The sequence below is a fragment of the Bos indicus x Bos taurus genome, chromosome 3 (assembly GCF_003369695.1).
Source record: "Bos indicus x Bos taurus breed Angus x Brahman F1 hybrid chromosome 3, Bos_hybrid_MaternalHap_v2.0, whole genome shotgun sequence".
NCBI lineage: Eukaryota > Metazoa > Chordata > Mammalia > Artiodactyla > Bovidae > Bos > Bos indicus x Bos taurus.
Genome location: NC_040078.1, coordinates 46,268,977 through 46,293,431, shown reverse-complemented (window position 1 = coordinate 46,293,431; position 24,455 = coordinate 46,268,977). Strand labels below are relative to the sequence as shown.

General features: G+C 35.0%; 1 protein-coding gene across 1 annotated transcript in view; it reads right to left on the bottom strand.

Annotated features, from left to right (window-relative positions):
* Positions 1-24,455, bottom strand: part of DPYD (dihydropyrimidine dehydrogenase) — a 923,891-nt gene that overhangs the window by 224,688 nt on the left and 674,748 nt on the right. Inside the window, exons 17-18 of the mRNA XM_027536430.1 lie at positions 21,245-21,365; positions 20,308-20,427 (exon numbers count right to left, since the gene is read on the bottom strand). Of these exons, the coding sequence (XP_027392231.1) occupies positions 20,308-20,427; positions 21,245-21,365 (241 nt within the window). The remainder of the gene's footprint in view (positions 1-20,307; positions 20,428-21,244; positions 21,366-24,455) is intronic.

Sequence of the window (24,455 nt, the reverse complement as noted above, 5' to 3'; positions counted from 1 at the left end):
TGGGGAACACAGATATAACTGTGGTGGATTCATTTCGATATTTGGCAAAACTAATACAATATTGTAAAGTTTAAAAATGAAATAAAATTAAAAAATAAAATAAAATCCTGAGTTCTGTGCTGAGAATATTTTCCTTGCACACGGAAATTTACTAGTTCCCACATCAACTTTAATTATGTGTGCATGTGTATACACAAAATACAATGCAACCACACACATACATATAGATTACACTGAATAAGACAGGGGTATTTCACATAAAATTTTTCCATAGCTCTTGTTAGACACTGAACTTGAGCTTAGGAATGGCAAGAATTTACTTTTAATATAATGTGATGTGTTAGATTTCTAAGTATCAAGGTTCTTACTCTGAGATTTTTCAAATAATTTTTTCTTTATTATTCTGAAATGTAACACACATTTGAATGAATTGCAGATTCACCACATCTACTCAGTCCTTCCTGAAAACACCACCTGGGTGACAGAAAGTAAGTATTAAAAGAAAATAAGCACAGATGTATGAAGACAGGGAGAGTAAGGAAGGTACTTCTGCAGATGAAAAATTCTGGAACTTGGAAAGTGAACTGAAAAGTAGTAACTGACTTAGCAGAAACCTATGAACATTCATAGTGTGGAAATCCCAGGAAGGCTCAGAAAAGTGGGATATAGGGCTCACAGGGGATTGAAAATGGGACTATTGTTTGAAGATTGATACGTAAAATCAATCCCTAGGACCCTAGGTCCCCTCTCCCACTCTTTGCAGTCAGGCTGGTCCCTAGAGACCAGAGATGTATTTTTATGGAGAAAGTGTACTAGAGATACATCAGATATCAAACTAGTAGAAGGCTGTGATTGAGATGATTATGAAAAGTAGGGATATGAAATGAAAGTCTGTGTATTAAACACTGAAACTATTGTTTACCCTTCTTTCTATTTATATTAGGAAGACACGTGCTTTCGCCGTAGGACACTTGAGGATTCTTCTCCTAAGAAACTACTTATTTATAGAGAAAAGACCTCAAGATACTCACAAGTGTGAGCCCCAACAAAAAGGAGAGCTTATTTTCCCATCATTTAACATTTAAATTCTATAACTGATCAAGTTCATACACAAACTCAGAGCTTCCAATCAGCTTTTAATGTCTCATGCTCAAAACTGAATCAAGAAAAAGAGCCCTGGATCCTCACACAATTCAGAAAGTCTCCTACATGAACTAGAAAAATAAAAAAACAAACCATCAAAATAATAAATACATGAATAATGAGGAGGAAATAGTAAGTATATAAGAACTGAAGGAAAAAAAATGGAAAGAAAAAAACAGAAACCATTAATATCCTTAGAAAGAGCAAGATAAAACATTGCATTCAAAAGATAAGGATGCAATAAAAAAAACTACCAGAAAACAAAGAATTTTAAGAAAATTAAGCTATAACTACCAATAAAATAATGTTAGGAAATTAGAAATTATATAAAAATATTTCCCAAAATACAGAATAATTAATCTCCCAAAAGAGAGAACAGTAAGATTCAAATGGAAGAAAAATATATTTTTTTAATTAGACAGGAGAATTACTAAAAGAAATACAGGAAAAAATGAAAACAAATTATAACAAAATAATACCAGAAAAATTTTTAGATCAAAAAGGTATAAATTTTCAGATACCAAAGCCCTGAAAGTTCAACAGAAAATTTAAAGGAAAATCTTCACTGAGAAAATCAGATCACAAAGGGTAAAGAGATCTGAAAGGAGGAATATATGTATCTTAAAAGGGGACTTCCCAGGTGGCAGATTTGTCAAAAATCCGCCTGCCAATGCAGGAAATACTAGATGCCAATGCAGGGATGGATTTGATCCCTGGGTTGGTAAGATCCCCTGGAGAAGGAAATGGCAACCCACTTCAGTATCTTGCCTGGAAAATTCCATGGACAGAGGAGCCTGGTGGGCTACAGTCCATGGGGTCTCAAAAGATCAGACTGCATGTGCATGCATGCACAGTTTTGAAAGAGCAGGCATTAACTTCAATCAGATTCCTCAATAACTGGCAGAATAAATTGGAATAATGTCTTAAATGTTAAGTTAAAAATTACTTTAATGAAGGAATTTATGCTCAAATAATTAAATATGAAGATAGAATAAACATTTTTTCAAATATGCATGAACTTAAAATTTATGAGAATGCTTAGACTATCTCAGGAAGTTCTCAAGCTAAGTTTCAGAAAAAAAATATAAATAAATACACTAAGCATGAGGAACAGGAGGACACAGAAATAGAGAATCCAACACAAGTACTAAGTTAAGGGACATTCCTAAATGATACCAGATGGACACATAGAGAATAGTTTTCTTTTTTTTTTTTTTCTTAATATACATCAAATTCTCTTTAATTCTTCCAATAGGGTGTCAAATTCTCTACTTCACTACCATCTTTTGAATTAAATATTCTCTTTAAAATATTTTAGCAATTTGATTCTTATAAATAGCTCACTGCTGCTTTACTTTGCATGTTTCTGTAAACTGAGTCAAAAGAGCTTTTTTTATTATTTATTTTACACTTTTGCTCAAACAACTTTAAAACTGTACCTCTAGTTTAAGCCAGACCAGCAAAGAACTGCTTCTATTGAATTAGACCTGGATATCATGCTAAAAACCAACTGATGTTATTAGAAAGACAACTCATTGGTGATAGCATGTTGGCTCTTAAGCCTTTTGTTGACGATAGAGTTACTATATCCCACGGTATTCACTCAGTGAGAAGGCATGCACCTTAGTTCTGAAACAACTTCAGTATCATCTTACAAACACTTTTTACATCCACATTTTAATTTTGTTCATTTATTTTAAAAAATAAATATAAAATTCCATGCAAATACATTCAGTGTCTTCACTGTGATAATTTTTCATTTCTTTCATCTTTAGAAAGCTATTCTTTCCCATTTTCCAATACAGTAAATATCCATCTTTTTTTTCTTTTTTCAGTAATTTAATCTAGTACAGGACTTCTTTAAGTATTTAATATAAAACTTATTTTGATATATAGTATAAAGAAAGAATATACTTAGATTTTTTTCCCAAAGGGCCAATTTATCCATTCATTATATGTTTAATAAAATATCTTTTTCCAATTGACTTGAGAGTCTTCTTTTATAATATGTTATGTTGTTTGGAATACAGAGTTTCAGAATTTTCTGTTATGTTCCTTGGTTTGTCACTGATTGTTATGGTAGCAAACATTTAAAAATCATCATAATTTTGCAATTGGCTTATATAATCAATTGCGTATGTCCTTTTTCACCTTTCTTTCTGGTTAAAAATACTACTCAGTAACTTCTTTTTTCCTATTTGGTCTTGGTTCTGAACTTTAAAATAATGCACATTTTAGTAAAAAACTTATTGTAATTCTATAATTGCATTAAACATAAAACATTATTTGAAATATCATATTTACAATAATGAGTTTTTTACTACAAGAATATACTATATTTTGTTGTTGTTTAAGTTGTTAAGTCATAACTGCCTCTTTTGCAACCCTATGGACTGCAGCCCACTAGACTCCTCTGGCCATGGCATTTCCCAGGCAAGAATGCTGAGTGGATTGTCATTTCCTTCTCCAGGGGGATCGTCCCAACCCGGGGATTGAATCCATGTCTCCTGAATTGGCAGCTGGGTTCTCTACCACTGAACCACCAGGGAATACCTTCAAATCTGCTTTTCCATGCTCTGCAGTTATATTGTTTCTTCCTTTCAATTCCATACATTATCTGCTAAGGTTGAAAATTTTATGCTTTTTTCCCCTTACTAGTGTGAATGCTAGTGTATAGGAAAGCAATTCATGCTTGTATACCTGCTGTATGGTGTAGGCACTGCTACCCTAAAAGCATAGGCTTGTGAATCAGTCAGACTTGGCTTCAAATAACAATGACCTGAGTCTATGACACAATTCTCCTCATTTATTAAATGATTCTTTGCAAAAGCTGCTAAGCTCACTTCCTGGTACTCACTCAGGGTCCCTTTAATAAGAGGTAGCTGCTATAATATCTTGGTGCCACCGTTGTCATTACAATGTCCTAAACTAAGATTTAATATTTCATTTTGCATTTCCTAGGTATAGAAGCAAAGCACCTACAGATAAGTGACAATATTTTCTAAAAATTTATATCCCTTTTTTCATGTTATGCATAATTTCCAGCAAAATATTAGGTAACCATCTGATGATAATACATAGTTAATATTCATGAAATCAAGCCACCCTTGCATTCCTGGAACATCATTCTTTGGTTAAGATGGATTATTTTAATATAGTATTGAAATTCAACTTCTTAGTAATTAATGTACATTTAGATTCATAACTGAAACTGATCAAAAATCTTTATTTGGTGCTTTTAAAAAAATCAACTTTTTAGTATGCTGAGTTTCATAATGACTTTTCCATTACAGAAATATTCTGGTACTATTTCTGTAGTATTGGCAAAGAGGAAGCACCTTATAAATGCAACCATTAATTTTATACATATAATTTTGCTTAACCATCACAAAACTGCTTCTGAAATAAGCATTATTCTTATTCCTACTATGCAGATGAGAATATTCAGGAGATAAATATTTCCCAAGGTCTCAAAATGTATTAATTCAAAAATCTGTGCTTTTGAGCACTACACTGCTTAACATGACTTTCAAAAATATTATTTTCTAATTATATTACCACACCACCATTCTTTATATCAGATCGTTATTTTGAAGATACACTCATTCAGCAGTGTTTATTGAGCACCTCCTATGTGCCAGCCACCACTGTAGCAACAGAAGATATATCATTAAGTAACACAGTAAAATATCTCTGCTCTTGGGAAGTTAACATTTTACTGAGTAGTGTGTGCATGCATGCTCAGTCACGTCTGACTCTGTGACCCAATGGATTGCTAGGCACCTTCATCCATGGAATTTTCCAGACAGGAATACAAGGGTGGGTTCAGTTCAATTCAGTCGCTCAGTCGTGTCCGACTCTTTGCGACCCCATGACCTGCAGCACACCAGGCCTCCCTGTGCATCACCAACTCCCAGAGTCCACCCAAACCCATGTCCACTGAGTCGGTGACGTCATCCAACCATCTCATCCCCTGTCGTCCCCTTCTCCTCCTGCCCTCACTCTTTCCCAGCATCAGGGTCTTTTCAAATGAGTCAGCTCTTCATATCAGGTGGTCAAAGTATTGGAGTTTCAGGTTCAGCATCAGTACTTCCAATGAATATTCAGGACTGATCTCCTTTAGAATGGACTGGTTGGACCTCCTTGCAGTTCAAGGGATTCTCAAGAGTCTTCTCCAACACCACAGTTCAAAAGTATCAATTCTGCGCTCAGCTTTCTATATAGTCCAACTCTCACATCCATATATGACCACTGGAAAAACCATAGTCTTGACTAGATGGACCTTTGTTGACAAAGTAATGTCTCTGCTTTTCAATATGCTGTCTAGTTTGGTCATAACTTTCCTTCCAAGGAATAAGCATCTTTTAATTTTATGGCTGCAATCACCATCTGCAGTGATTTTGGAGCCCAGAAAAATAAAGTCAGTCACTGTTTCCCCTGTTTCCCCATCTATTTGTGATGAAGTGATGGAACTGGATGCCATGATCTTAGTTTTCTGAATGTTGAGCTTTAAGCCAACTTTTTCATTCTCCTCTTTCACTTTCATCAAGAGGCTCTTTAGTTCTTCACTTCTGCTATAAGGGTGGTGTCATCTGCATATCTGAGGTTATTGATATTTCTCCCAGCAATCTTGATTCCAGCTTGTGCTTCTTCCAGCCCAGTGTTTCTCATGATGTACTCTGAATATAAGTTAAATAAGCAAGGTGACATTATACAGCCTGGCATACTCCTTTTCCTATTTGGAACCAGTCTGCTCCATATCCAGTTCTAACTGTTGCTTCCTGACCTGCATACAGGTTTCTCAAGAGGCAGGTCAGGTGGTCTGGTATGCCCATCTCTTTTAGAATTTTCCACAGTTTATTGTGATCCACACAGTCAAAGGCTTTGGCATAGTCAATAAAGCAGAAATAGATGTTTTCCTGGAACTCTCTTGCTTTTTCCATGATCCAGCAGATGTTGGCAATTTGATCTCTGGTTCCTCTGCCTTTTCTAAAACCAGCTTGAACATTTGGAAGTTCACAGTTCACATATTGCTGAAGCCTGCCTTGGAGAATTTTGAGCATTTCTTTGTTAGTGTGTGAGATGAGTGCAATTGTGTGGTAGTTTGAGCATTCTTTGGCATTGCCTATCTTTGGGATTGGAATGAAAACTGCCTTTTCCAGTCCTATGGCCACTGCTGAGTTTTCCAAATTTGCTGGCATATTGAGTGCAGCACTTTCACAGCATCATCTTTCAGGATTTGAAATAGTTCAACTGGAATTCCATCACCTCCACTAGCTTTGTTCATAGTGATGTGCCCTAAGGCCCATTTGACTTCACATTCCAGGATGTCTGGCTCTAGGGTGGGTTGCCATTTCCTAATTCAGGTGATCTTCCCAATACAGGGATCAAAACTGTGTCTCTTGCATCTCTTTCACTGGTAGTTGTATTCTTTAATATTGGGCCACCTGAAAAGCACTCACTGAGTAGTAGCAGATCATAAACATAATATGCCAGTAAATACTTTTGTGGAATGTGTCTAAATGCCCTTGGTATTTTGATAGTGGCTACACTGAATCTGCAGATTAGTATGGCCATCTTAACAGTATTAATTCTTCTAATCCATGAGCATGGTATATCCTTCCATTTTTGTGTTGTCTTCAGTTTCATTTGTGTCTTATAGTTTTCTGAGTACAGATCTTTTACCTACTTAGATTTATTCCTAGGCATTTTATAGTATATGTCCTTTTTAAATTTCACTATTTCATAATAATTACCCTTAAGTTTTTCAAAGACTTGTTTAACCTTTATAAAATTATCAAAGTGAAGCAAAAAAAAAAAAAAAAAACACCCCAAATCTCCAATTTAGGATAAGAAGTTTGAATACTGGAATTTTCACCAACAGCTTTATTTATCATAAATTATTCTTTGTTAAAATAATCTTGAATTTAGATCTAATTTATTTCCTTTTAAAATTTTGCTGATATTTGTGGCTTAATTTTCAGGATTAAGTTTTGACATAGGTATTTAATTTTAAAACTCAATTTGCAATAGCTATTTAGGCCTACATATTTGGTTAATATTTTAAGAGCTTAACATTTATGCAACACCCTTCTAATTCTTAGATTCATAATTTAATTTAATGGTTCTCATACTTTAGTGTGCATCAGAATCACCTGGAGGGCTTGTTAAAACAGACTGCTGGGTGCTACACTTCAGAATTTCTGATTTAGTAAGTCTTGGGGTTTACCCTGAAAAGTCTGTGCTTCTAATAAGTTCCCAGGTGATGCTTGCTGCTGGTCCAGAAACCATAATTTGAAAGCCACTTTTGTAATTGATCACTCAGTTATTTAGTACATATGTCTTCAATAATATTTTTAAAGAATGATATATTTTCTGAGCCCTTGAATATATGAGAATCTTTGCCTATTAATATCAACTTGGATATTTGATTACCCTTTCTTCTAATATGTGCCACTCCATTTTCTTCTGCTATTTCGCGTTGCTGAGACCATATCCAGTGTTAGCCTAATTCTATCCATCTACTCTTATAATTCAAAATATTTTGTAGAATGTGCTAGGTAAGTCTCTTTACAGATTTTTCTGGTAATTGGTGAATTCTTTTATAGTTAAATTATTTTTCAATTTAGGAAAGGCTATTAACAGTTTAAAAATATATGCCTTTCATTACGAAATAACAAATGGAAAGTGCCTATTAAAGAAACTAAAATATAGAAAGTAAGCTTATAGTAGTGATTGGTGTCTTTTCTCTAATTTCCTACTGCCCCACACCCATCTTGCTACCTCAGCAAGAATTCTGTTTTCAGTTGTCTGTATGTCCATCACCTTCTCTTTCATGATTTTGACTTCTTTTTCTAGTCTGTCTACATGTGGGAGAGATTCCTAAGGTTACCCTTCACAACACTGATTCGAATTTCCATGGTGTCTATTTTTCTCTGTCATAAAAGCAGTGTGTATTTTGTTTGTGCTATTATATTTTCGCTTTTTTACTATTTTTCCATTTCTTAATTATTTTCCTATCCATTCTGCATCTTCTCATCTCAATCCAACATAAATAAATTGTCCCTGTTTTTTCTGTCTGCTTGTTTGGGCAAATCCCCTCTTCAGGACTAAAGGTACATGCATCACTGATGTTCATATTTCAAAGGTAAATTGGTAGGCTCTAGCAGACCATGGGAGTCTGTGAGACTAAAGTAGGAAAGTTTTATCTTTTCTTCCTTGCCTTGATCTCTGACACTCTTTACAGATGGAATATATGTAAAACTACATAATTCCCAGTGAACAGATACTAGGAGTCTTGGAGTTTCTAATTCTACTTGAAGATCTTAGCTTATGAGGATTAGAGCTCTTAAGCATTAGGCACTGCCTCCAGCTACTCCTTGCCACCCCTCACAGAGAGAGAGAGAGATGAAGTTTTCATTCATTCTAGAATCCATCTTATGGCACTGACACAACAGCAATTCTGCTTGCCTTAAAGTAGGTATAAAAGTTCTAAGTACTTCTTGGCTCTGTTTTTATCTATTCCTGGTTTAGAAAAATCTCAGAAAAATTATCAAAAATATTCTCATAAAAACAGCTCTTTTGATACATTTAATCATATGCATATCCTCAGAAATACCTGGTCAGGAGTCCTATAGGAGTGACAAAGAAGAGCCACTAAAGATGTATCCCATCCCCCAGATTTAATACTTTTATGTAAAGTTCAACAAACAGAAAATTAGCAAAAATTGTTTGACATGTGTGACATCTGGCTAAGTTAACTCAATGTTATGTTGCTCCTTTGAATTTTTGTCAGTCTTTATTTTTTCATTCCTGTTTCAGTGAGAATTTTGGAGAATCTATCTGTAGGTCTACACATTTAAAATATAAATTATTATTAGAAATATCAATGACTAAACTGAACCATCAAAGATATATTGGTTCACTTCATTTTCCTTAAAACAAACATCTCAAATTTTTATATGAATTATGATAACTTGTGATGGTGACAGTTCCCACATTAAAATCCCCTCCCAACCCTGCCAAATGAGGACTGAAGATCACAGATGCTGAATCTCCCAAGATTCTTGTTGAGAAAAGTAAGTATTCCTGACCTCACCTCAGATCTACTGAATGAGATGGAAATGACAGTTAACAAAGCCCTTAGGTGACAACATCACATAAAACCTGTTGGTGATCCCTGTTATAAACCTATATAAAAATGGTAAAACTAAACAAAATTCTTTTGGAAATGATTTAGAATAATGGACAAGGAATACACATGCAAGTACACACACAAACACACACACTATTTCTACAAAAAAGTTATCATACCCCCATCAAGTATAAACTTGCTGTTAAAACGAAGATTTAGGAAGCTAGAAAAGCTAAGGCAAAAAGACAGTTCAACTACACAAACTACTATTGTTAGCCCAATTCATTTCTACTATGTTTTATTTTACACTATTTAAGACAGAAATTTATAATTCCATTTTAACATTGGACTAAACACTAAAGTAAGAGAAAAAATGTTTGGAACTAGTGAATAAAAACCCAGCACAGAAATAATTTGATCCATTAAACCTTTGGCATCTGCCTTGAAAAGTACATATGTTTCTTTGTGTTATTTCTCAGTATATTAATATGAGAAATGCATGAAGCACAGAGGTTAATAGGAATACTGAGAGGTTTACTAGACCACTTACAGTATAATTGTGACCTGTCATTACTGTGGATTTTTTTTAAAACAGTGATTAATCTTAGTGGTATATTTATAGGTTAGTTTCAGCCTAATTTTTTTTTTATTGTTAAAGAAATACAAAAGTGGTTCTCTGTGTATTTTCGGCCTACAATATGTTAAGAACATTACAAAAGCATAATAATGTAAATTATTACAGGATGAACTGGAATAGGAAATCCGCTATAACACAGAACAATTTATGGTTAAATTCATAATATCAAGAGTAGGACCACATAAATCCCAGTATACCTAGGTATCAGCTGTGTGACATTACAGAATTTACTTGGCCTTTCTGTGCCTCAGTTTCCTTTTCAGTAAAACAGGTCACTACCTGTGACCACTTGAGCAGGCTGTAGTGATTAAATGGTATCACATATGAAAAGCTTTTAGTATCTGGTGCATAGTAAAATGGCCTATTGTCTATTAGAATTTCTTAGGTACCAAAAGCTCACCAGCAAGTCAAGATGGATGGCAGAGATTAAGAGGCAGTCTAATTCCAAAACTTTCTGCATTAAACACAGCTGAAAATTAGGACTCAAAAGGCGTTTCTTAAAAAAAAAAAAAAAAAGTGTTTCTTGCAGGTCAAAAGCGAAATGTGTTAGTCACTCAGTTGTGTCCTACTCTTTGTGACCCTGTGGACTGTAGACTGCCAGGCTCCTCTGTTCACGGAATTTCCCAGGCAAGAATATTGGAGTGGATTGCCATTTCTTTCTCCAGGGGATCTTCCTGACCCAGGGATCAAACTCGCATCTCCTACATTCCAGGCAGATTCTTTTGCAGGTCTAAAAGCTGCCTCTAACTTTCCTATGTTTGGGTGGAGATGACAAAGAAACAGCAAATGCCCCTGCTTTTACGAAGTTTATAATCCAATTAGGTCAATCATTAAAGAGCTTTGCTAAATGAACAAAATGTTCAAGACACATTCCTTGGGACTCTTGATTTATGTCTATATACTTCTTTAAAATTAATGAACAGGGATTAAAATTTCTTACATCATATCATGCCCAATGTATACTAAGAATGTCTCACCTTATTATTTTATGTTTATCTTCTTTTGTTTTAAACCAGGGAAAGTGAGAAATTATGTAGCTTACATTTTCCCTTTCAGAAAGGGCTTAGCATTGATTTTTTGGCCCAATTTCTTCCCCACCTCATAATTTTCAAAATGTCCTTTTCTCTCTCTCCATTTAATGAAAAACAAACATCTCTGAATTACTTAATAGTGCTTTTTGCAAGCTCAGTTGAAATTATGGAGGAGATGGTACTGCTCCTGTAGAAAAAGATGGATCTGTCCAAAATGAAGGTGAGACAGTTGTAGGAATACATGGTCATTTGTAACTGACTGAAGATTACAAAGAAGGAATTAGGAAGGACACCCAAAGTTTGTTCTTAGCATCATAGCTGAATGAAGCCCTCATACAGTTTATCTAAGTCAGTAACAAATAAGGTTATTTGTAGCTATATTGATGACAGTTTCATTTCAAGCAAATGCTGTGTGATTATACTTTAAGAAAATGCCTGAATGCTTCCTGTCTTTTTTGGTGTTGTCTGTTCAATTCAAGATTTTTTCCTAATTCACCTATTAGACTCAATTTTCCAATATGGAGATGAAGTGATACAGATAATAAGGGACACGGGTTTCACAAAGTTCACAGGCTTTCAAATCCAGATAGAATAAATTTTAGATTACTAAGTGACATTTGTACCTTATTAGAATTTAATAAGTATACCATATTTATACCATTCAGATTTATTGTGGCAGATTTTGGATGAAAACATTGATAAAAATGCCTAGTAGTTCATCTTTGGAGACAGATCTTACTTTGAATCTGACATGTCCTGGCTAAGTAAACTTTGGCAAGTCACTTAACTATCTGAAGTTTGAGCTTCTAAGACTGTAAAATGGGCCTAGTAACAGCCACCTCATAGGGTTATTTAAATAAGAATGCACTTAGAAGTGTTTAATACAGTGTTGGGCACATAAAGATCATATTATTAAAAAGCCTTGATATTCCACACAGCTGTTACTAATTTTTTGAATAGCCAGGGCTGAGGAGCGGAGAAGGCGATGGCACCCCACTCCAGTACTCTTGCCTGGAAAATCCCATGGATGGAAGAGCCTGGTAGGCTGAAGTCCATGGGGTCACGAAGAGTCAGACACAACTGAGCAACTTCACTTTCACTTTTCACTTTCATGAATTGGAGAAGTAAATGGCAACCCACTCCAGTGTTCTTGCCTGGAGAATCCCAGGGACGGGGGAGCCTGGTGGGCTGCCGTCTATGGGGTCACACAGAGTCGGACACGACTGACGCGACTTAGCAGCAGCAGCAGCAGCAGGGCTGAGGAATGCAGAAATACTGATCAAAATGCTAGTTCAAACTGCTGGACTTTTGGTAAAAGCACAGCAAAGGAAATTAAGCCACCAGACCAGATTCCTTTGCCTCCTCCATTTCAGCCTTAACTCTTCCCATACCATCACTCCTGTGTCATCCTGGCAGTCTGCACCTTTAATGCATCAGATACTGCCTAGGCCTCATCAAGGAGTTCACAATGCTCTATACTTAAGGACCTCTGGGAACTTATCAGGTATTCACATGATACACAATTGTCTAGGTTGCACACCAGGACACTCCTTCACCCAAGAAGATTGCAGGTAGCTTCCAAGGTTGATAAGCATTATGGCAAACAGGCTATAAACATGACTGGGAGACTCAGCGCACAGTGTAATCCTGAGAACAGCAGAGATACTGTGCACTGGAACAGACTATCTCCACAGCATTGGTGCCCCCTCCCTTTCACTGATACGAGGATACCATTGTATGGGGACGGCAGGAAAGAACTAAGTGAAGAGAGAACAGGAGGCTACCAAAACTGTTGTCTTCTATATTTTAAGAGTCTGAGAAAATAACTAGGTTCATTGATATTTAAGAGCCTGTCCTGGGAGAAAACTGTTATTATTCAGTATGTTAGTATCTATACAAAGTCTAAAAGGAAAACATAGTATTTCACAGTCGTGAGCTTAATTTTACCCTTGTCTGCCTCTGACACCTGTTTCCTCTTGAAAGGATTACTAATATCCATAAATGGTCTTTAGTGGCACTCAGAATGGATTCTCTTTGCATAAACAGTGGTTTGCATTCAACATTTAATCTGGAATGGGGTGATATTTTTCCTATAGTGAAACCTCAAATACTGTGTTCTACAAGTTTTCTAGGAACTATTTCTGACCCTATTAACTACAATTTGTTTCAGATACTTAACTGTGGGTAGAGATTCTGCATTTATTTATAGGATACCATGAGTCTCTAATTTTATCATGGATTAAAGACTTTTAGGTTATTTTAGAAATAAGTTATTCAAACCAAATGCTCAGTGACACTAACTGTATGTCATCTACTGTTCAATGCATATTCTCTAGCTCAGGATTCATGTATCAGAAATTCAAGAGGAAGCCTCCAGTAATCTGTACTCTAATATGTCCTCCAGGTGCTGGCACACATTGAAGTTTGAGAAGCACTGATCTCCTGGAGTCTTACCTCACCAACATGACTCCATAAGTAAAAATTAGCTACAGTTTAGAAGCTAAATAGAAATATTTCCTTTATCGCCATACATGAGTGCTGGTACGTAAAAGAATCACACATACAAATCTTAAGTCCAACAATTAAGAGTTAATCTATATATTTTCTACTATGTGATCAGGTATTTGCTTCTAGAGGCTTTCAAGATCTTTTACTGAGAACCATTTTGATAGGTCTCTAGATGAAAGGAATAAATGCATTAGCTGTATAGTCAGAGTTTACTGGAGAGTTCAGACCAATGCTTATGGATTTCAGCCAACGCGTGGATAAAGATGGCGAAGAATCTCATTCTAGTCATGCCCTCCTTTCCTAATTTCCCTTTTCACTGTTTGGTCTTCCACTTTTCCTTAGGGAGCCGGGTGATTGATAGCCTAATCCAATGACTGTATTACAGCTGCCTCAACTAGGACTCTTTTCCTTATCATTAGCAGTTAGCCTATGGTTAAATTCACAGCTCACTGCTTGGTACAGCCCCTGAGATTTAAGGGTCTGGCCTTTAGAAAATATTTAACATAAAACTGAAATCTTGACATACTGAGAACTCAGTTCTCTGCAAGGCTTCTTTAATTAATCCAATGTACTGTTCCATTGTTCTGTATGAGACTGTGACATGGTGAACTGTTTCTGAAGCTTACAGAGATGTGTAGCTCTAAATTAAATAGTCGCTGACGTGTACCTACACCGATTTTTTAGTACAGTAGATATGCATGAATCTGTGAATATTTAAATTCAAGCTCAAACAGTGACACAATACTCTCTAGTTTTACTTTCATAATAGAACATTTTTATTAATTTCAAGCTTGAAATCATTATGAAAACACACACAGAGGAAAGAAATTTAATAATTCATTACCACCACTGCAAAGGTAAGTTTTCTTAATATGCTTGTAAGGGTCCTTTAGTTTACAAAGTCTATCAAATATTTTCTTAGGATCTGGTAACAGATATTATTTTCCTAATTTTGAACAAAGAAAACAAATATAATATTCAGATACCCAAGAATTTGTTGGCTCTTAAACAGTATTCATTTTTATCATTTCTCTGCAGTTATTTTAAAATACCTAAGGAAATAACGTAGACCTTGATCTATGCTTTAAACCTCTGCCCTAGCTCCAGTCCGTCCATGAGCTGTAAGCATCTATGAATATGGCAGCTGAGTCCCAGATGAAAAATTATGCATCTCATAAACTGCTATTCTGCTGAAATGTCAAGCCAAGCCAAGGCTGTACCTCAAACTCAGCACTTGGCATTTTCCTTCTGTCTGCTTTGTTGCCATGAAGCAAACATGAGCAGTGCGGATTTGTGTAGGGCAGGTAGCAGGCGAGCTCACTGTCAAAAATCTATTATTAGGGCTCTGATCTCCTGCATAGACCAACGAGGGCCAAACAGTGAGAAACTCTGGCTTCAGAAAAAGCAATATAATGCAAAAGGAGATTCTTTGTCAACCTGTACATGAATATATTCAAATAAGCATGATTTAAATGAGAAGAGTTCTAATGGTGAGCTTCTCTCAACTAAGCTGATAATTTATAAAGAAAATTATAATTCAGCATCTTTATTTGATATGCCTACTTTTGACTATCCTGTAAATATACTACATATATTTTTATAACAAATGCTTTAAGAATTTGATCAAACTTGTGATAGTCTAAGAATGTTTTTAAATATGTGAATAACAGACTAGACTATTTTGCATTATGTTGGTACATACTAAAAAAAGAAAAGAAATAAATGAGTATAAAGTGACAGGTTCTTTTAATTATTCTTTTTGGTATGATTTATCACTACGTTTTTATTCATTTAAATATTATTTTTATCAGGCTATTTTAGACATTTCAGTATTAACAGCTAAGTTCTTATTGATAAAGATGGTTACAATAGACAGCTGAGATTTTATGACATAGTAGGCGTGTTTTTCTGAAAGGATTTTATGCATCAGTAATCATGTGATTGACACAAAATAATCCAGCCCATTAAAAACTACTTCTTATAAAAAAATACCAGTACTGTATTTTAAGATATAATCCTAACGTATAGTGTAAGAACGTCAAGAAATCTTACCAAAATTTTCAGTTGCTTGCACGTATAAAAATAGTTATTCAAAAGAAAATGAAACTGAAACTTTGGAGTTTCCAATGTAGTGTAAGTTTTGTTGTCTTCCCCATTTTACACATAAATTAGTGTAATTTAGTTACTAATAAATACAAGAAAATAAGTTTACATTTATGACTGGAGCAGGTTACACTGGACTGTATTTATGTAGTGCCTGGTAGTAGTACATACTGCTAGGCTATTGCACAGTCCCAACAACCTTTCAGTAACTATTCTAAAGACAAACATAAAATATGCAGTGTGGAGCCAATGCTTAAGATTCTTTTTTAAGCTACTACATCGATCCCAGCAAGTTTGCTGAACTATACACTTTGTACTCGTTTCTAGCACTACATTGGCACAGAGTTATAAGTTGATGGCACATTTCTAACCTGCACCTTCTTTTATTGGTAATTCCTATGCCATGTTGGTTTTACAACACACACACACACGTTTAGGCTTGTAAATATAAGCCTTCAATGTCCAATAGCCCACACTGCAAGATTTCAAATCACACATCATTTATTTGTAGAATGTGAGAGTATTTATGGAGTACACCATTATCATTTGCTAAGAAATACAAAATTATTTAACCTCTGTAGTAATCCTTCATGTGACTAGAAAAATCTAGGTTCCTAGAAATAAATCAAATCTTGAAAGCCATCTTTGATGAATTATTCAGAAATCAGTATAAAGATTGAAAGTATTAGTAGTGAATAATAATAGTGTTCTATTGTTTTAACTGAGTAACTTGATACAGACTCAATAATTTCAAACATCTAAAATTTGAAATTAAGAACAAGAATTTCCCTTTTTTGACAAATAAAGTTAGCAAGCAAATAAAAGTACAGGTTTATTTTTCAGCCTGTAGAAAGTAAATTTTATCGAGCCTTCTGCAGATAACTTTCAGAACTTTTCCCTATATGTGGGTATGTATGTGCATGTGATTACATGTGAAAGAAAGGAAACATGTACTGGGCAACAGAATAACAATAAACCTAAGGAGTATGCCCATTCCCCACTGATAAAAAAGAACCTTTTAAACCACAATAAGGATCAATAACAAGACTCCTTTAAATGAGTTTACCCCATTCCTTGATTACTGTTTCTCCTGATGCAGTTATAAATGAATAAAGGTTATCCTCCTGAAGTCAGTTGCAAGAAAGACATAACTTTAGTTATGCCATATAGGACTCATTTTTAACCATCTCTAAAAGTGTGGTCTTATCCACAGAGATGATTTCATGTGAAAACATCATACCACAGACGTGTAATACCATTTATATAGGTGATAGTAATCACTGAGTTAGGAGTGGGCTTAAGTATCTTTATTATTTGGGGATAAGATCAAGAAAAAGGTCAAAGTTTGAAACTAAATAAAAAAAAATAAACAAACTAAAAGTAAGAAAAATAATGAATAATTAACTTGAGGACAGAGCTAATAAATAATAATCCTGAAGAGATTAGTGTTTCTTCTGACCAAATAGGAGCAAAGATTTTTCTCCCCTCCCTTCGAAAAAAGGAAAATCCAGTAATTTACTCAACTCTGTAGTGATACAAGTGTTTCACACGGATTCTAGAATGAAGAAAATTGGGTGGTAACAACAGGGTATGAGGTCTCTACTGTTCAAAGAAAGGTAGAGAATATTGATCCTTTAGAGTCAGTGATTTGGACAGAAGTACTTGTATGGTGGAAAACTTAATTAGTCATCCTAGTTTCATGAAAATATTCCTTATAAATACTGAACAAGATTTCTTTTGATACTATTCTCATTATGAAATCACCATTAATAGACTCATACTGTTACCATGAATCTTACCAGGTATTTCTCCTACAAGTAAAATATAGGTTTATACATCATTCTTACTATGAATTGGTTCATATGTCTGACCATCCTCCCTACTCCAATTACCTACAGATGACTTGGCAAATGCATTTTCTAAAATAACAAAGCTGAGGACGACACCTTGGGATGAAGTCCTTACTGTCCCTCTTGATATAAATTTTAAACTTCAACAGGTAGAAGTTACCTCACTTAATGACTTCTATAGGCAAAATGACATTTCTATTTAACAAAAAAACCTCCCTCTAAAACAGCAGCTTTCCAAAATTTTTGAATTAACCACAGTAAAAAAATTCATTTTATATCATGACCTGGTACTGAAATATACCTATGTATGCATTACATGGATAACTAAAAAAGATGTTTAACCACTGCTTATCCCACCCATGAGCAAAGCATTTGGACATTTTTCCTATCCAATTTCATTAAAAAACAAATGATTACAGTTCATTAAGCTTGATTCCATAATACACTCATAAGCTGGGAACCAAAGTTTGAGGAACATTGCTTTAGAATACTCTAGAATCCAGACTAATCATATTTAAAACAATGAAACTGACATTCCTTAGCTGAGGTTCTATTTCTGAAGCTAGCCCCCTATCAGCTAACGTGTCTTAAAGGAAGGACATTACTGAAATGTGAATATTGTGCTATAGCATGTACACTACTCCAAGCTCCTCAGCATTTCCCTGCTGAAACAAAACCAAAACCCCCATTTCAAATAACAGGAATCTTATTCTGAGGAAAAACAAAAACACAAAACAAAAACTGATCAAGAGCTAGAAGGTATAGAAAGAGAAAAATATCCTTTCCCGGCAATAAAAAGTATGTTTTGTATTTCAGGTGGCTATCCAAAACTGAACTCTTTTCAGCTTTCCCTTAAAAAAAAAAAAAAAAATCAACAACAACAACAATGACAAAAAAACCCCTATGATTCCAGCAATTTTTCTAAAAGTAGATATTCCAGTGTTCTGAGACAAGACTTGAGTAAGTATTAGCACTGGAAATGAGCTGTGGGAATTTTTTTTTTAATTTTGTAAAAATACCTGGCATATTTTGTGTGGTTTTCTATACCGAAACAGAGTAATTGATAAAACTAGGAATGGTATTTAGCCATTTTGATATTTTCATCATTCCTAAACTTTGAAGCCATTATTATTCAACACATTTTGCTAGGCTAGGTTTCACTACAACTCATTCTGAAGGTACTTTGTTATAGAACTGACTTCTATCCTAAAATATATTATCATTGCCAGTTTAAACTGTTTTTCAGATTATATTACCTTTGAATTAAAGCAAACATTGCCTTAAAGGAGAAAAAACTATTAATTCCGTCAATATGGAGAGAGTCTATTTTCAAAACAAATTGTTTAATGTTAAAGGACTGAATATAGACCCTATTAGAAATGAGGTACAAAACCTTAAAAATATTAGGGACACTTTGTTATTTAAAATTGAAGTTCCACACAGGCTTGGCTGAGTTTATAGCTGAAGTGAATATTTATACATGAGTTTATAAATCTTAGAAAGAGAGTTTTATGGAAATGTTAACAGGCTGTGAGGTATAGCTGAACTTGTTTGCAGGTACCACTATAATTCCTAGTGTATGTATGCTTAAAAGACTGCAACACAAAAGACTTTTTCTAATGCTGTAATTCCATCATTTTGTTAGACTGAGTTATACTATGGGAGAATATTCAGAAACTGCAGCTCAAATGAGAAAACGTGAATGGTGTTACTTATATAAAATACTACCGCAATAGTTCTTTTATTAATTTTTAATGTTCAGTACCCTCTGTGACCTCCTTTATTCTCTTGCTGTCAACATGGCAGGCTGGAAAAATTGAAATGGGCTGACAGAAAACACAGGGCACGTTACAGCCCAACTCTGGAATCTCGCAACTCTCTGAGACACAAGCTAACTCGATCCACCTTACTCTGCATTACAATAATATTTAAGGCCCTGTTTGATAGCTCCTGATTAAAGGGAGTTCTGTCTGGACCCTGAACAGGTGCTCCTCGTCAGCCTTCTTCTTTCTGACATTGTGGGAATGGCATTCAATTAAAAGCAGAATATACTCTTAAAAAAAAAAAAAAAAAGCATGGCTTATAGCCACACTTCACGCTCTCAAAACATAATACCTCAGCATGGAGAGAGCTTTATTTGTGTCTATGCAGCCTCTTCCAAAAGCACATTTTGGTCTGATTCAGCAAAGCTTTTCTTGAACAGTGGGACACTGCTATGTTATGTATATTTACCACTGTCTCTATCACCAAGGAGACTAATCCCCATACCAGTACAGTCAAGAACCTCACAGCACCGTCTTTGCATGACCAAGTTCATGTTGTCACAGCAACAGACTGCACAGAGCAAAGACACTGAACGGGACTTTGGGATTAAAACTTCTCTTTCTGTTTCAAATGCAAGTGTTTTATGATGAGAAAATGTGCGCGAAGGTATGAGGCCTGCAATATCTTGAAATGGAATGTTTTAATGGTTTATTTCACAGTTGTGAAAGTAAGATTTTTGAAGAATGAAGATTTCAAACTTCTAGGAAGAGTGGAAACTAACCCAGACTATGGAAAAAGGTATTAAAATCACTGTGTTTATATTCTTCTTATAAGGCCTTTGTATTAGTTTTTACTAATTAGTAATGAGATAACTGTGACAATGAGAAATCCTGAGTAATGCACAGACCACAAGAGAATAGAATTTGTGTGAAGCCCTATCTTGGTATTCTCTCTTCTTGTGCCATCACTCACTTGATGGATCTGTTCCATTTGTCATAACTATTAGGAATTTTGACAAGCAGTGAGTTATAAAAATTTGGAATCAAAAAAGACACAGCATTCTTGCTGGTAACATGGTCTCTTGAGTTTTCACCAATCCTCAAGGAAGCAGAAATGCAAGAAGAGGGTAACACCTACCGGACACTCCGCCGTATGTAGTCCGCTTCTCACGGCCCACTGCTGGCCAGGGTGTGCCATCAGCTTTTAATCCCATGAGACCTGAGACAGTGTTGGTAGCTGTAACACCATCTGCCCCACCTATGAAAAACACAGCATTCATCTGCAGCTCTTAAAGGAACAATTGTTAAAACCCATTCAAACCCACACAATCCAGGAAAATGCACACACTACTTTCTCTTGACAGCTTTTCCTCTCCTCAAATGTATCCACTAATTTCATTCCCATAATTATGCTTAAAATGCTAGACATAAGAATTTTTAATTATCACCACTTTATTTTTCCAATTATTATACAGAGTTGTGTTTTGTACTCAGTATTATTTTCCAGGTAATTTACAATATCTTTACAAATCAGGATGCAAATTCCATTGGATAGCATGCAAGCATAGATGATTTGTAAAACCATGCGCTGATTGTACAATTGATGTATTCAAGATATTTATTGAGCATATGTTTAAGGCAGTGTACTAGCGTCCATCAAATACAAAGGGAGATCATAAGAAATTTCACCTGTGGAAGCAGCTATCTTATAAAAAAATTTCATTAAAAGTTCAAATGCTGTTGCTGGACTGTTACATTATGAGGTCATTTATTTTGCAGTGGTCTGCTGTGACTGTGGCTTTGTTTTCTAATTCTTTGTGTGTAAAGCAGGTACTTATTAGGAAAAATGATAGATATACTTGTATTCCTGGGCCAAAGTTGGAAGTCCACCCACTAGGTTGAGTATAGGTATGGATCTATTACATTTGTGAGATCAAGTGCTCAATTTAATAACTTTCTTAAAGTTTAAACAGAGATGTACACATAAAGTGATAGATGAGATACATTTCATTATGCCTACGAAATTTAGGCCCAGAATACATAAGGAGGCAAACTGATGTGAGTTGGGTTCTTACCTTCCTTTGCAGCTCTGGCTATGCTTACAATATCAGTGACATTTGGGGTCAACTTGGCAAAAAAAGGAATCCGAACAGCTTGCCTAACCCAGCGACAGATGTTCCGCACCAGCTCTGGATCCTGTTCAAATAGGTCAGTTAAATATAGAAAATAATTAAAGAATTGTGATCAAAATGTGTACTGGAACAACAGCAAAGCTGGAGATGTGCAAGACAAATCCAACCTGACAATGAGCTACATGATAAATTTCTCAAATTCTTCCTCAGTATTACACCTAGGCTCATTAGGGAACGAAGGTTAACACACTTCAAGTGAACTGCAAATTCATCACATAAAGGTTAAATTCCTCAAGGGAGCCTTTGGAAAATAAAATTACAAAGAACCAAATGGAAAGTGTTTCCCACTCGCAGTTAAATAATATTAGAAATAAAGCATAGACTTCTGGGGAGGTAAGTTTGAGAAACATCACAGAATTTCTAACGACCTCATTGGTTTAAGCCTATAAAAATATTTGAAGAGCTGACTCCCAGGTGAATGATATGAAATCTGAAGCTTATTGTTTTCATTATTAAAAGACTTAGTTTTGTTGAAGTATATTCAAAAGAAAATATGTGACTTCCTAATCGATCTAATTATGATATATAGTATATGCTAATATGGGATAATTCAGCCTTAGGTTATACACGAGCTGATCAGTAACTTTAGCTTACTTCTGTAAATGTTACTAAGATCTTTGCAGTACTTTTCAACATTCATCTACTTGAAAGAATTGATCAAAATGACAAAAATGAAACAAAATATCAAACGCTCATTTTTAAAAGCAAGGCATAGACATTTTCCTGAGCCTGTTTCTTGTGATTTTTCAGGCTTCTTGTTTCTCATGGGACAAGTATCATTTAGAGGGCAATCACCTTCCTTTCCATTGAAAATAACTTAGCAGTAGTAATATTCTTTGATTTCAACACATACAATAGTCCTTTTTTTCATTACTTTTAGTGCAAAATTTATTCTGACAGGTAATGATAATGTGCTTTGATAAATTACATTAAAATATGCAATAGCAATTCATTATTGAACTTGGTAATATTTTCCTAGGAAGTTAAAATGCTTTATTTTTTTTAAATTAAAGATCCACCCAGAAAAATACAGACATATATTTACTCCATGGAACATGAGGCAAGTATTTCATTTGTAATTAATATTTTTATATGTAAGAAAGTTGCTCTTTGCATTTTAACCTTTCAAATTCTTTTAAGACTAGATTTCTAATGTTTTAACCTTTAGAAAAGAACCTTTTCACTTAGGTTTAATGTATCTTGATCAGTCATCTTGTATTACTCTAAAAGTTATGTATGTGCTAAGACATTGCAATGAGGTAATTTCTGTAGATTGTTATTGTCTCTATTCAACAAACTAATAATTTTAACAAGAAATCTTTGACTTGGCTTGTTCTCTTTTCAGAACAGTAATTTCTTCATTAAACATAAATATTAAAAAAGCACTATATAGAATGCTCTACAGGGCATACTGTGCATTATGAATAGTAAAATCTAGAGACTTAACCATACAAATTCTAACTCATGAAAATGGAGATCTGCCCCTGCCCATGCAATGTTCATGAAATATTTATAACCACTGCATTGGCATTATGAAGGCAGTTGCATCTTTGTGACTTTCATTTTTAAGTTATGAATTTCCATGGGACTTAGCCTAGAAATGACAGTAACTCTAGATGATACAAATTGTATGTCCTTTGTGAAAGCTCTCTTTAAGGCAGAATTTACCAATAATTTAAAGATCATCGAATCTTTAAATTGCATAATACATGGCAGGTAGCCTGAGAAGAATTAGTGAAACAAATTTAAAATATTGTCTGGTTCAGATACAGTAGACACTAATAATCTGATATATGTTTCTAAGTAGCTTTCAATACTATTGACCACCATGCCCGTATAGTTTACTTTGAACATTTGTTACACTTTCTTCTTTGTTGATTCTCACTAGTTGAATACTTTGGATGAATGCCTTTTATTAATTTCAATTTGAAATTTGTTCAAAATTTTTCAGTTTTTTTTTTTTTTAAACTATGGTCCATTGGCTACCTTTATTTACTTGAATTATCTGCCACTATACTTCTAATACAGAGAAGGCAATGGCACCCAACTCCAGTACTCTTGCCTGGAAAATCTCATGGATGGAGGAGCCTGGTAGGCTGCAGTCCATGGGGTCGCTGGGAGTCGGACACGACTGAGCGACTTCACTTTCACTTTTCACTTTCATGCATTGGAGAAGGAAATGGCAACCCACTCCAGTGTTCTTGCCTGGAGAATCCCAGGGACAGCGGAGCCTGGTGGGCTGCCGTCCATGGGGTCACACAGAGTCAGACACGACTGAAGCGACTTAGCAGCAGCAGCAGCAGCAGCATACTTCTAATAGGACTTCCCTCATAGCTCAGTCGGTAAAGAATTTGCCTTCAGCGAAGGAGACCCAGGTTCAACTCTTGGATCGGGAAGACTCCTGAATCCTGGGTCTGGAAGAATCCTGGAAAGAATTCCTGGGTCGGAAAGATCCCCTGGAGAAGGAAATGGCAACCCATTCCAGTACTCTTGCCTGGAGAACTCCATGGACAGAGGAGCCTGGCAGGCAAAGTTCATGGGGTAGCAAGGGTTGGACATGACTTAGCAACTAAACCACCATATTTCTATTGGTAAGGTTTATGCTGTTAACCTTAAGTTTATAGTGAGTAAGACATATGTTACCTGTTTCTATACACAGTTGAGCTAGCTGTTTACTAATCCTCATACAAAGCTGAAACATAATTTGATTGTCAGAATTTTAAAAACAACTTCTAGCCAACATTATTATAAAACTTAATGACTGCTCTGTAAATTGCAAAGTTTTGTTTGACAGGCATAATGGGGAATATTCTAATACTACTAAAAATGTGGTGAGGCTAATAAATACAAAACAATGAATCTGTATACTTTGGGGAAACTATTCACATACTTCTAAAATCCTCACACTTTTGCTATGAAAATATTTAAGATTTAAAAGCAATGAATAGTGCTCTGCATCTTCTCATTTGCTACAGATAGCATCAGGTGGTGATGCCCTTCCTCACAGGCCAATATTCTTTTTTTTATTTTTATTATTATTTTTTTTTTTACTTTGCAATATTGTATTGGTTTTGCCATACATCAACATGCATCT